This window comes from Nansenia antarctica, assembly GCF_963989245.1.
Source record: "Nansenia antarctica genome assembly, chromosome: 6".
NCBI lineage: Eukaryota > Metazoa > Chordata > Actinopteri > Argentiniformes > Microstomatidae > Nansenia > Nansenia antarctica.
In genome coordinates this window covers 33,886,513-33,899,452 of record NC_137676.1, presented here as the reverse complement: position 1 = coordinate 33,899,452, position 12,940 = coordinate 33,886,513, and the positions used below count along the sequence as shown (strand labels likewise).

General features: G+C 42.7%; 1 protein-coding gene across 1 annotated transcript; it reads left to right on the top strand.

Annotated features, from left to right (window-relative positions):
- Window positions 1–2,085: 2,085 nt before the first annotated feature.
- Window positions 2,086–12,422, top strand: tas1r1 (taste receptor, type 1, member 1; the record flags this gene model as incomplete). Its single annotated transcript, XM_080534369.1, has 7 exons — window positions 2,086–2,306; window positions 7,520–7,663; window positions 7,938–8,241; window positions 8,671–9,435; window positions 10,362–10,583; window positions 10,956–11,076; window positions 11,497–12,422. The coding sequence occupies 7 exons, from the start codon at window positions 2,086–2,088 to the stop codon at window positions 12,420–12,422; spliced, it is 2,703 nt and encodes a 900-aa protein (XP_080390495.1).
- Window positions 12,423–12,940: the final 518 nt, after the last annotated feature.

Genomic DNA, 12,940 nt, shown 5'->3' with positions numbered 1-12,940 from the left:
CATGTGAACACACACAGTTTTGTTTTCTATGTGAAGTGCGCAGAGAGCTAGATCTAGAACAACTGTGGTCAGTACACCTACTGTATATGCCATGCTGGGGACATCCCGATAGCTATGATGCAAAACATTTGTAGCCAAGCAATTTAACTAGTGTCTCCCTTATCTGCCGATAGTAAGCCTAATATACACAACGACACTTGAAGACTACTAAGTGACAACTAACAGAAGATGCCGTCATCACACTCTCTATCTCTAGTTTTCACCACCCTTCATGGTCATGGTGCTGTCAAAAGGTGCACTTGTGTTTGCTTATCCAGTACGGGAACTCCACCTTCTCGGTGCACGAAGCGAGCTGAGTTAAGTTCTTGAATGCTCTCTGATAGATTTCTTGGGAAATGTCCTTGTTTACTTGACTGTGTTCATTTAACACTAGAACAGCCGTGCCTTTTTTTTACCTACTATATGAGCCGCCTCTCTATAGTCTTTAGAATGCAAAGCTGCTATTTACACACAACGACCCCTAGTTGGCCGTCTTGTAAATTAGCCTGCCTCCTACACAGAAAAATAGCTTTATACTAGCTTATCCTGATGTGATTTTGAAAATGTAAGGATACTGGGTGGTAGAACGCACATATCTAGGAAAGGTCATGAAAGGAGGGTCCTGAAATTTGATCGAGTGCAAAGATATAAAAACATTTTTACTCACAGGATCAAATGACCCCACCCATGGCTGTTCTAGTGTTAAATCAGGGCTCCGTTTGTGTGGAAATCAAGTCAAAATAAGAACCGTATTAATCTTGGCACCCAGAAGATCTAATCTCTGATTATCATCTTTTAAAGTGTCAATATTTAAAGTTGTCCATATCGTCTCAGTAAACAAATAAGCGGTGGCCTTTAAAGTCGACGTAAGAGGAGTGGCAGGTAGGCAGCTGAACAACAACAGGACCAAGTGCCACCATGCTGCTTCTCCCTGCTCAGTGTATTCATATTCGGTTGTTAAGTCTGACGTCAAACGTGACGTTTTGCAATTTCCAGGTCCAAACCATAAATTCCCCAATTCCCAGAGTACCAGTGTACTACAGAGGTAGAATGACAGTTCAATCGTTTTTTAGACTCGGATCTATTCATACAACAAGGGACACAGCACTTTCCCGTTTTCTCCATATTGTCAGCGTCTTTAAGCCTCAGAAAAGCTCTATATAAATATAATGAATTATTATTACTGAGGCATTTCGAAGAGAGCGCCTCAGCCAACTTTGGACCCGGAAACACGTCACGACTTAAATACCGAATTGGCCTGAGCCCTGGCGTAGTGGAGTCCTAGTGACGCCCCCCTGGATACAGGGAATATTGATTTTGCATACAGGGCAATACAGTGTACATGTCAGTCACGTAATACACTAACATCAAATTCCAGATCTCTCTGAAGTTGCCTTAGACGCCCAGTGCTTTTGCACATACAACACATGACTCATGTCTGGCTACGCTCTCATGTCTGGATATCAGGGTTAAGATCAATTAAAATTCCATCAATTCAGGAAGTTTATTGTAACTCCAATTCAAGAATTGCGAACGTGGGGAGGGGGGATCAACTTTATTTTTAAATTTTTGTCTTGTTGCTGTTAGACCTTCTGTATGTATGTTTAAATGTGTGTTAAAATTATGTTTCAAAGAAAATATTATAGGAAAATTGGCTTTTATTAGATTTGTCTGTTTAGTTAAAATAAATGTCATTGTTTCGAGTATTGAGTTGGAATATCAGTTCACTTCCTGAATTGAGGGATCAGAGACAGAATTGACTCCAATCCTGCAGGTCACCTCTCCCACATGACGATACCATTGTGTTTGATTGCAGTATGCAATAATCTAGCCTTATTTACAGACTTTATTCTCACAGTTTTATTTTGTGGAGCTCCGCCCCATAGGGGAGCTCTGCTCCTAGTGGTTTACCCCGCTACCTAAGGGTAACAATGACTGAAGATTTCCAATACCTCCGCCCCTTATGGGTGCTCTATAAGGGGGTGACAGCTGTCACTCATTCTCCCCCCCAAAATCAGCGCGGGTTGCTTAGAAGCAAGACGGAAGATGAAAGACGTTTCTGGAGAACCCCCCACTGCGTTTCCTTCCATGACTCACCCTTTGCCGCCAAAAGCCCTTCTTAGGGCTCACTGCTCGTGCGCCCTCATAGATGCTGTGACCGGCGAGCATGCCTTATGCTTCGTCTGCCTCGGTGGCGAGAACGCCAGAGAGGCTCTGGTCCACTCTCCCCGCTGCCCCTCCTGCGTTCGCCTCTCTGTCTCGGGAAGGTAGACGCGGGCAGCGTGGTTAGAACTGGAGTCTACCTCCAGTAACTATCGTTTGTTCCCTTGTTGTTGGTGGGTAATTATCAGACCTTAATATAGGTTAATACAAAGCCTTCACACCAGTGCAGATTTGCATCCATTTTGAAGCCCCCCCCCCCCCTCCCCATCAAAACTGACATTTATCTTTCTCATGACATGTCTTTCTATCAATTAATCTATTTTTCTTTAACCTTTTCTTCTACAGTACCTACAGTACAGTGTTAATGCCCTCTGAAAGGAGCAGGTGAAAACTAGTAAACGGTGCCTTGTTAGATGCCTCCTCATTCTTACCACATAGGGAATCACAGTGACGGAGTCACTCAGTATTCAGACAAAACATGATCATTGATGAGTTAAAAAGTAATATCCCATGTGCCTATTGATATGCCGATTCTATATAGGTTGTCTTATTATATTTGCCCTATTTTGCTTATTGTATAGCACCTTATTGCACTAATACTTATAATTTATGATACACACTGTTATTAGTGTTTGTCAACATCATAATCATAATACTTTCTATGTGTATTGAAAAAACGTCATAATCCTTTCTATGTACATTGAAAAAAACAATAAAATGCTGATTCATAGTGATGAAATGTGGAAAATGAACTTCACTATTGAGACATGTTATTGTGTTATTTAATCAGTTGATAAAAAAGAGACCATTGTTCTTCCACTGTCAGGCTTTTATTTAACAGCCAACAGCCATGTGCCTGGGATTTCTCTGGCTAGGTGGAAGTTTCAGATTTCTATTTTAAGTGTAGAATGCAGCTGAATGCCGATGCTTGCAAATGTATTGTATGACGATATGTTTACATGTGATGGAATAAAAATGGCTGCTTTTTATTTCAACATGCTCACTTGCTTATTTGTAGGCACACCTCATTCTAGCCAAATCTTATTTAACAAGGACCAGCTGGATGGGAAAAACAGTGCAAGTAGTAATTCAAAAGTAATTGAAATCAAAGGAATTACTATTGAACATTCCAAAAGAGTTGAAAAAAGTCAGGTTGCGTCCATCCACACGGTAGTTCATAAGATCAAGGTCAAGCAGCAGACATTGGAGACAACAAAGCTACAGACCGGCAGAGGGCGAAAACGACTCAGCTGACCGGGATGACCGCCAACTCATTCGAATGTCACTGAACAACCGTAGGATCACATCAAGTGTAATGATGATTTCTGATATCATGAGAATCGTTTGCATTTTCCTTGGTAACCAATCCCAGTTAAGATAAACAGGACAGCCAACTACCATGGAAAGAAATTCATCCTAACATCAAGTGACTTACAGAAAGAATGGCAAACGGCAGCTGGGGTGAGGTGCATAGCGAGGACGGTAGCAGGGCTGGGGCAGGGCAGAAGTCGTGCAAAGCTAGAAGAAAATCCCTTCATCAATGAGAAGTGAAGAAGAGCCAGGTTGAGGTTTGCAAAAGAAAAAGATTGGACCGTAGAGGACTGGAGTAAGGTCACCTTCTCTGATGAGTTCAGCTTTGCCCAACACATGGTTGTCTAATGGTTAGACTGAGACTTGGAGAAGCTTGTGTATACCTATATCTCATACATTCAAGTGTGTTTCTTGAGGGTTGGGGCAGATATATTGACAGCCCTACAGTACAGTATATTTTCAATTAACAATAAACAGAAACTATGAAAAAAGTACACACACCATCAAAGTTAAAGAATAAGTCAAAGCATTTGCTGCCCCTCTTCAGTGGAATACCTAATTATGCAAATGTTGTCTGTGAAAAAGCCAAGCTTGTACAATGCTTTTACTTTACATTACATTTGCCTCTAATACTGAGGTTAACAAAATGTGCAGGGGATGTTTGAACAAGGGGGAAAGTGTGGTCTGGTGTGAAGAGTGCCAGGTGTTTGTGATGATGAGGCAAATGTGATGTCAGTGGTCAAGGAGTGTTTGCACATGGGGCAAAATGTGAGCCTCATATATCATGAGTTAGTTTCCTGATGGACAGGAAAGGGAAATTCAGCCCAACCAATGTGGTGTAACCATTGTGTCATCCTGGCATTTCCAAATTCTGTTCCCAGACCTGTGTCGTGTTGACACTGTGGGTTCAGATGTTGGTTAAAAGTTGAGGGTTAAACAAAAGGCTCCTAGGTCTCTGTTTAAATGTTTCAAAATGAATGAGAATGATGGATGTGACTTTTAAATTACATTTTTGCCATTTAGCAGACGCTTTTAATCCAAAGCGATTTACAATTACGAATTACAGGGACATTCCCCCTGGAGTAACTGAGGGCTAACTGCCTTACTCAAGGGCACACTAGTAGTGGTGTGGTTTCAGGCGGGATTTGAACTCACAACCTTCCGATCACAAGTCCAACTCACTATCCACTAGACCAAGACCACCACCACCCCACTTCTACTGTAATGAAACTAGAACAACTGCATTATCTCATCCTGCCTGTCATTCGTTGAGCACAGATACTGTGTCCTGCGTAAGTAATGGGACAGTGAAGTATTTATTATTCCTTATTATTTCTTGAATTGAAATCAAAACCATTACTATGAGATTAAGTAGTGAATCTTATTTGTGTACATATTGATTTCACCATTCAAAATTACAACACTATGCATTTATGCATAGTTCCCCTGTTTCAGGGTACCTAAAGGTTATGGGACAATGTATCAAATGTCCAATTAAGCACTCATGTTTAGTATTTGATGGACAACACTTTGCATGCAATAACTGCCTGACGCCTGCATGTCAGGCTGCGCTAACCCATTGTTTGCTCAGGGTTGCTCTACCAGGTACCCAGGATCTGCTTCCAACTTGGCAGAGCAGCTTTCTTTTATTTTGCGCCCTGGTCATGGAATAACCTCCAAAACACACTGCATCTTAATAACCTCAAGAACACACTACAGTTTAATAACCTCCAGAACACACTACAGCTTAATAACTTCCAGAACACACTAGAGTTTAATAACCTCCAGAACACACTACAGTTTAATAACCTCCAGAACACACTACAGTTTAATAACCTCCAGAACACACTACAGCTTAATAACTTCCAGAACACACTAGAGTTTAATAACCTCCAGAACACACTACAGTTTAATAACCTCCAGAACACACTACAGTTTAATAACCTCCAGAACACACTACAGTTTAATAACCTCCAAAACACACTACAGTTTAATAACCTCCAGAACACACTACATCTTAATAAGAGAGTTCAAAACCCTGATTAAGAATTGTGTGACAGAAGAGTGCAATTGCTATTATTATGTTTTATTCTCCAAACCTTGTACCCTTGTAACCTTGTACTGTAACCGTGTGCTATCTTGGCCAGGTCTCCCTCGAAAAAGAGATTTTAATCTCAAGGGACCTCCTGGTTAAATAAAGGTTAAAGGTTAAAGGTTCTCTGGTGATGCTCTGCCAGGCCAGTACTGCTGCCACCTTCAGTTGTTTTTAGGTAGTTTTGCCTAAAATCTTATCATCAACAAATGAATGTTAAATAGGATGTAAATCTGATGATTGACTCTCAGTCAAGAACTCCCTTGCTGCAATAGCAGTATGTTTTGCATCATTGTCTTACTGCATGATGAAGCGCCATCCTATGTATTTGAAAGCATTTGGTTATACTTGAGCAGACAATATGTTTCTGTACACTTCAGAATATAATCTGTTGCAGTTACAGTACATCACCTCCGATGCTGATCTCCTCGTCATACCCCGCACTAAGCTTCACACACTTGGCGACTGTGTGTTTTCTGTTGGTGCACCCAAGCTGCGGAAGTCACTTCCACCAGCCATCGGATGCTTGGATACTCTCAACACATTCAAGACCAGAGTGTTCAGACTCGCCTTCCTACAGCATGGCATGGGTCCTGACTAACTCTATCCCCCATAGCTGCCTTTTTGTTTTTTTGTCTTTCTTTTTGTTGCTAATATTATCATTATTATTATTATTATTATTATTATTATACAAGTTAGCCAGTTCTAGTCTAACATTCACAGATGAGGTAGTATGCTGTAAATCTTGGGCAGATCCCTTTTTCTTCAAAAATGTCCACTTACAATTACTCTGATGCATGATAATATTCATCTTATCCATCCACAAGAGGTTTTTTGCAAACTGCAAGTGACCATCGTTTTTGAGGACAACTAGTGGTTTGCATCTTGGCGTGAAGCCTCTGTCGTTCTACTGGTGACGTATTCTGTGATGTTCCTGTTCAGTGGGACAGTTGTTTTGGGAGTTTTCTTAATCAAGGTGAGCATTCTTCGGTCATCCACTGTAGAAGTCTGCCTTGGCCTACCAGCCTGTTTGTGAGTGTTGAGCTCACCAGTGCTTTTTTTCTTTTTCTTTTTAATGATGTTCCAAACTGTTGATTTGGGCAAGCCTACGGTTTTGGCTATGTTTCTGTTCGTTCCTTTTCAGATTTTTCAACCTAATAATGGCTTCCTTGACTTTCATTGACACTGCTTTAGTCCTCTCTTATGTCTGCACAAATGATGTGACACAACACACCTGTCAAGCCAATTGTCCCATTACTTTCGGGTACCCTGAACACACACAGTACACCAATTCCATCAAATAAAAACGGAGAATCTCTACTTTAACCTCACACTTTTGATTTCATATGCAAACGTTTAGAGTATAGAGCCAAAAGAAGAGGAAATGTTTCACTGTCCCATTACTTACGCAGGGCACTGTGTAAGCAAGTGCTAAGTGCTATTTGCATGTTAAAATGCATTTGCTCCATTGTTTATGCTTTGTTGACTTGACGGCCCTTTAAGTGGTGCACAAGAGACTGTTACTGGCAAGTTAATGAACAGCAGGACCATGAGAATAACAGATGTCCAATCCTGCAATGAAGCTACAGTTGAATGTCAGTTAATTCCATTATCACTTCACTGTTTATGTTGACACACCGGTCTCCTTTTTCATGGGCTAGTAAATGTATGTAACCAATTTCAATGGGAAGCAAATCTCTACATGCAAATACTTCTTGCTCAAACATCATCACCAGAAAAGATGCAAAACCATACACATATCCCTTTCACACACAAAAAAGACCTTGCACGTGTACCTTTCATCCATCAACCCTGAAGAAGAAAAAGACGAAGTATACTGCGTCTTGTTTCAGATGAGCATTGTTGAGGTTGAAGTATGGGTGTGTGTGACAGTGTGTGTGTGTCCCTGGCCAGGTTGTTGCTGGTCCTGGCTGGCTTTGAGTTAACCCAGGGAACCGGTCTGCAGCTCCCGGGGGATTATTCCATCGTCGGGCTCTTTCCTCTCCACAAGTCAGAGACGTCCAGCTCCTCCCTACCAGACCTGGGAGACTGTGAAGAGTAAGTCTTTTTGGAAAAGCTATGGACTAGCTGACAATTAATTTCACTAGCAGCTTTGGGTCAATTGAGTATCTGAAATGTATTGTGAATTGAATCCAATAATTTACTGTTGTTTACGGTATGTTTATTTTGTGCAATGGAACCTTATGACTAATGGTGATGTGTCTTTACAAACAAATAATAGTTTAGTCATTGTTTTCTACCATTGTTCTGGCTACCCACTGCTTGGTGTTTAGTTCATAATAATCATACCTAACCAATTTCTCCAACTCAGAGGCTCTGTCAATAAACATGGATATCATTTGACGCAAGCCATGAGATTTGCAGTAGAAGAAATAAACAATGGCACCAAAGACAAGAGGCTTCTACCAGGAGTGACATTGGGTTACCAGGTGTATGACACCTGCTCTATAAAGGCCAGTTTACTGGCCACTCTGAAGATGTTGCCTCAACTGCATCAGGAACCTTCTAGTAACAGTGCAAGTCGGGCCCCCAAGGCAGTGGCAATGATCGGGCCTGACCGTAGCAGCTACGCGTTCACACCTGCTGCTCTGCTGGGCTCCTATCTAGTTCCACAGGTACACATACTGAACTGATCTTATCTTATTCCTCATTTAGTCTTCCCTTTCATTTCTATTTTTCAAAATTGTCAATGGTGAAGAAGAATGTGTCAGGTGCATCACTTTCTATGATATGTTCTTGGACTCAATGCGAGTTGAGTAGTCGAGCCTACACCTTACACCAAAGTCATGTTTTATCTGTATGGTCTAGCCTGAGCAGACTTCACAATGGTATAATTGAATACACATGTTTTCATACCGTAGTTTGTGTGGTGCTGTGGAGGCAAGTAATAATGTTTGTTAATTTTAAGCCGTGTGCACACAAATTATCTCTCTAAGTCATTTAAGTTTCAGTGTTATATGAACGTTTTACGAATCAACCTTGACATTTTGGGTACGGCCATTTCTCCTGAGTGGGGCTTCCTGTGTTCTTGTTCAAACTCTCAGATCTCCTATGAGGCATCCAATGAGATGCTGAGCAACCAGTATCTCTACCCAGCGTTCTTTCGCACCATCCCCAGTGACAAGAACCAGGTGACGGCCATGATCGAGCTGCTGGTCCGTTTCAACTGGACCTGGATCGCCTTACTGGGCAGTGACAATGACTACGGCCTCCAGGCCATGAGGAGCCTGTATCAGCAGGCGCCCTACCATGGCATCTGCATCGCCTACCAGGATGTCATCCCCACAGTCACCCCCACCCCCACCCAGTCCATGAGACACATTGTCCAGGGCATCCTGAAGACCAAAGTCAATACCATTGTTGTGTTTTCCAGTAAAACAGCAGTCTCTGGGTTTTTTCCTTCTGTCATTGAGCAGAATGTAACAGGGAAAGTGTGGATAGGATCAGAAGACTGGTCGGTGGCCAGTGCTGTGTATGAGATACAAGGGATCCACACCATCGGGACCGTCCTGGGAATATCCATCAAAAACGCTGACATATCCGGTTTTAAAGAGTTTGAAAGCCAGGCAGTTCAGGTTTCAAAACAAATGAGTGATGCCTCCCTGCTTTCAAATGGCCCCATGACTGTGAAATGTTTAGAAAATACTAACCTCTTTAGCTTAGCAGCACAGAATTTTCTCTTGGGTAGTTATGACACCACATCTGCTTTTAATGTGTACAAAGCTGTTTATGCTGTGGCCCACGCTCTGCATCTGGCACTGGGCTGTGATTCTGGTCAATGCCATAAGACTGAAGTACAGCCTTGGCAGGTGAGTGTATTAGTTCAGTGTGAGTTCTGTTTGTCCAAAAGCCTGCCTATCAGTTTTGTGGTCCAGTTTTTTATAATGATATGATATGATACATGTACCTTTAAAGGTGTCAAAGTACCATGCTAAATCCATCAAATTTTGTGGGAGAAATCTAGTATTAGTATAGTAATCATGTAGTTTTGGTCCCTAAAATCACCTTTCAAAATATGGAGTTGCGAATTGTGCATTGGCCTTTGGATACCATTTCTATGTTTTGGTTGTTTTGAAGGATGTGCACATGTTTGTCAGTATAAATATATTGTTTTCAATGTTCTTTTCAAGTGGGCCCGTGCACAGGATATAATTCACTGTATACATGACTTTTTCAATGCATGCTCTCCCTCTATGGTCTGTCCCTCAGCTCCTCTATGGTCTGACCCTCAGCTCCTCTATGGTCTGTCCCTCAGCTCCTCTATGGTCTGTCCTCAGCTCCTCTATGGTCTGTCCCTCAGCTCCTCTATGGTCTGTCCCTCAGCTCCTCTATGCTCTGTCCCTCAGCTCCTCTATGGTCTGTCCCTCAGCTCCTCTATGGTCTGTCCCTCAGCTCCTCTATGGTCTGTCCCTCAGCTCCTCTATGGTCTGTCCTTCAGCTCCTCTATGGTCTGTCCCTCAGCTCCTCTATGGTCTGTCCCTCAGCTCCTCTGTGGTCTGTCTCTCAGCTCCTCTATGGTCTGTCCCTCACCTCTCTATGGTCTGTCCCTCAGCTCCTCTATGGTCTGTCCCTCAGCTCCTCTATGGTCTGTCCCTCAGCTCCTCTATGGTCTGTCCTCAGCTCCTCTATGGTCTGTCCCTCAGCTCCTCTATGGTCTGTCCCTCAGCTCCTCTATGGTCTGTCCCTCAGCTCCTCTATGGTCTGTCCCTCAGCTCCTCTATGGTCTGTCCCTCAGCTCCTGCGATGGTTAAAGCAGGTGAACTTCTCTGCTGAGAGCACCTCTGTGTACTTTGATGAGTACGGAGACCCTCCCACGGGATATGACATTGTGACCTGGGTGTGGAGTGAGGGGGCGAACTGGTCTTTCAAGGTGGTTGGGTCTTTCACTCCAAATCCCACTGACCTGAACGTGGACCCTAAGAAGATTGAGTGGGCAAGCACAGGCAGCATGGGAACCGTAAGTATTACTTTTTTTGTGATCAATTTTTTATTATTATTTCAGGGAATAGTACAAGGGAGTGGTAACATATAAATAAACAAAAGAGAAACCGTAAGTATGACTGTCTTTATATAGTAGCGTGTAACATTTTCCATGAGAGCGAATGCAGCATTACGATTATGGAGTTTGGCAACATAAGAATGTCAACAACAAGACTGCACACATAATTGCTGTGGCACAATAAACTGATTGAAGCTAGATGATCACTTGCTGTTGTTTGAAATAATTGCTGTCTTATTTCTGAATTCAAAGGTAGCTCTTTTAACCATTAGTTTATGATAGTGTTTACCTCATTTGTACTCCGGTGATTTCTATTTGGGTTCTATCAAGGTGCCTCCATCCGTATGTTCCCCAGAATGCCCGGCAGGTCACAGGAAGCGGCAGTTAGGACAACACAAGTGCTGCTTTGATTGCGTGGCCTGTACTGCTGCTACCTTCCTCAACAAGACTGGTGAGATGTATACCCCTGAATACAGGAGATAACACCACAGGGATGTGTTCCCATAGCGTTTGAATTCATATTTGGTGCTATTACTTTATGCCTTAACTTAGTTACAGTATGGAAGAGTTTCACTAGTGGGGCTGTGGAGCACAAAAGGGAGGTCCCCTAAATAGTCTGAAATGAAATTCAATTGAATTTGAAAAGAAATAAGGCAACAGCTTATTTTGCCAAAGTTTGTCTAATTTTGCCTAAATTAAGGATTTCATGAGGAAAGACATTTATTGATATGATATCAAAGTCTTCACTCATATTTTAGACACAACATTTGCAGCTTTACTTCATTAGTATACCTTTAACACCGTCTTCAATCTCAATCATTCATTAAAAGCAAATTGATCCCAACTTCAATGCTATGGTCTGCCTCATTAGGCTCCACCTCGTGCCAGCCCTGTCAGCCACGGCAGTGGGCTCCTCCGCTGAGTGAGACGTGCCTCGACCGCACCGTTGTGTTACTGGCCTGGGACGCCCCTCTATCTGTCGCCCTGCTCTTCCTCCTGACCCTGACCCTGCTCATGACCCTGGGCTCTGGGCTCGTCTTCCTGCTCCACCTGGAAACTCCCGTCGCCAAGTCAGCCGGCGGGCGTACCTGCCTGCTGATGTTGTCCGCCCTGACCGCGGCGGCCACCAGCGCGCTCTGTCACTTCGGGTATCCTTCTAAGCTTGACTGCCTCCTCAAGCAGCCGCTCTACGTCTTCAGCTTCACCGTGTGTCTCGCCTGTGTCACCATGCGTTCCTTCCAGGTGGTGTGTATCTTTAAGCTGTCCTCCAGGCTGCCCCGTGCATATGACAGATGGGCAAAGAACCACGGACCTGAGTTGACTATCCTCATGGTGTCGGCAATGGTGTTCTTCATCTCTGTGCTCCGCGTGGGCTTAAACCCTCCCCAACCCTCCCAGGAACTGGACGTCTTCCATGACAGAATTGTCATTGATTGTAGTAATACTCTGTCTGTCGGGGCAATGTTGGAGTTCGCCTATCTCTTTCTGCTTACTGCACTCTGCTTCTCTTTCAGTTACATGGGGAAAGACCTCCCGGCTAACTACAGCGAGGCCAAGTGTGTTACGTTGAGTATCATGATCTATGGGATCTCCTGGATTAGCTTTTTCACCATCTATTTTTACAGCAGGGATGATTTTTCCAAGGCCTTACATGTGTTTACCATACTGTCCAGCGTCCTAGGCCTACTCTGTGGATACTTTTTGCCCAAGGTCTATATCATTGTGCTCAAACCCCAAATGAACACAACTGCGCATTTCCAAAATTGCATTCAAATGTATACCATGAACAAACATTGAAAACAGGGACATGTCTGCTTTATGATTATACAATCTATGTTGTACACAGTTGACTTGACAGTAGCACTTTAGTTAAATTAGCTATTGATGAACAGATACATTAATAATGTACTGAAAATATTTAGTTAAATACATGAACACTGTTTTATAACAATGGTAGTTTATGTAAGGTAAGATGTATGATACCACCTAACCCTAACCCTAAGTAAAACATGATATATGATGAGAAGGTCTTTCTTTAGTGTGGTACGTGCCCAGCTTCTCCATGGAACTACTGAGACGGCCATAGGGCAGTGTCCTCTGGGAGCCTTCTATGGGCATCTGTGCCAATATCCCATGATCCAAAGTTTGATAGATTCAGATGTATCTTTTGGAATATACACATAACTGTATTCAAATGTTTAGTCTGCACATATTATTCATGCTTTGTGCCTGTGTTTGCTGTTGTAACTTGTTTATACCAACTGAGAAAGTAGTCATTTTTCTTTGCTGTGAAAAATAAACGCATGATGATTTCG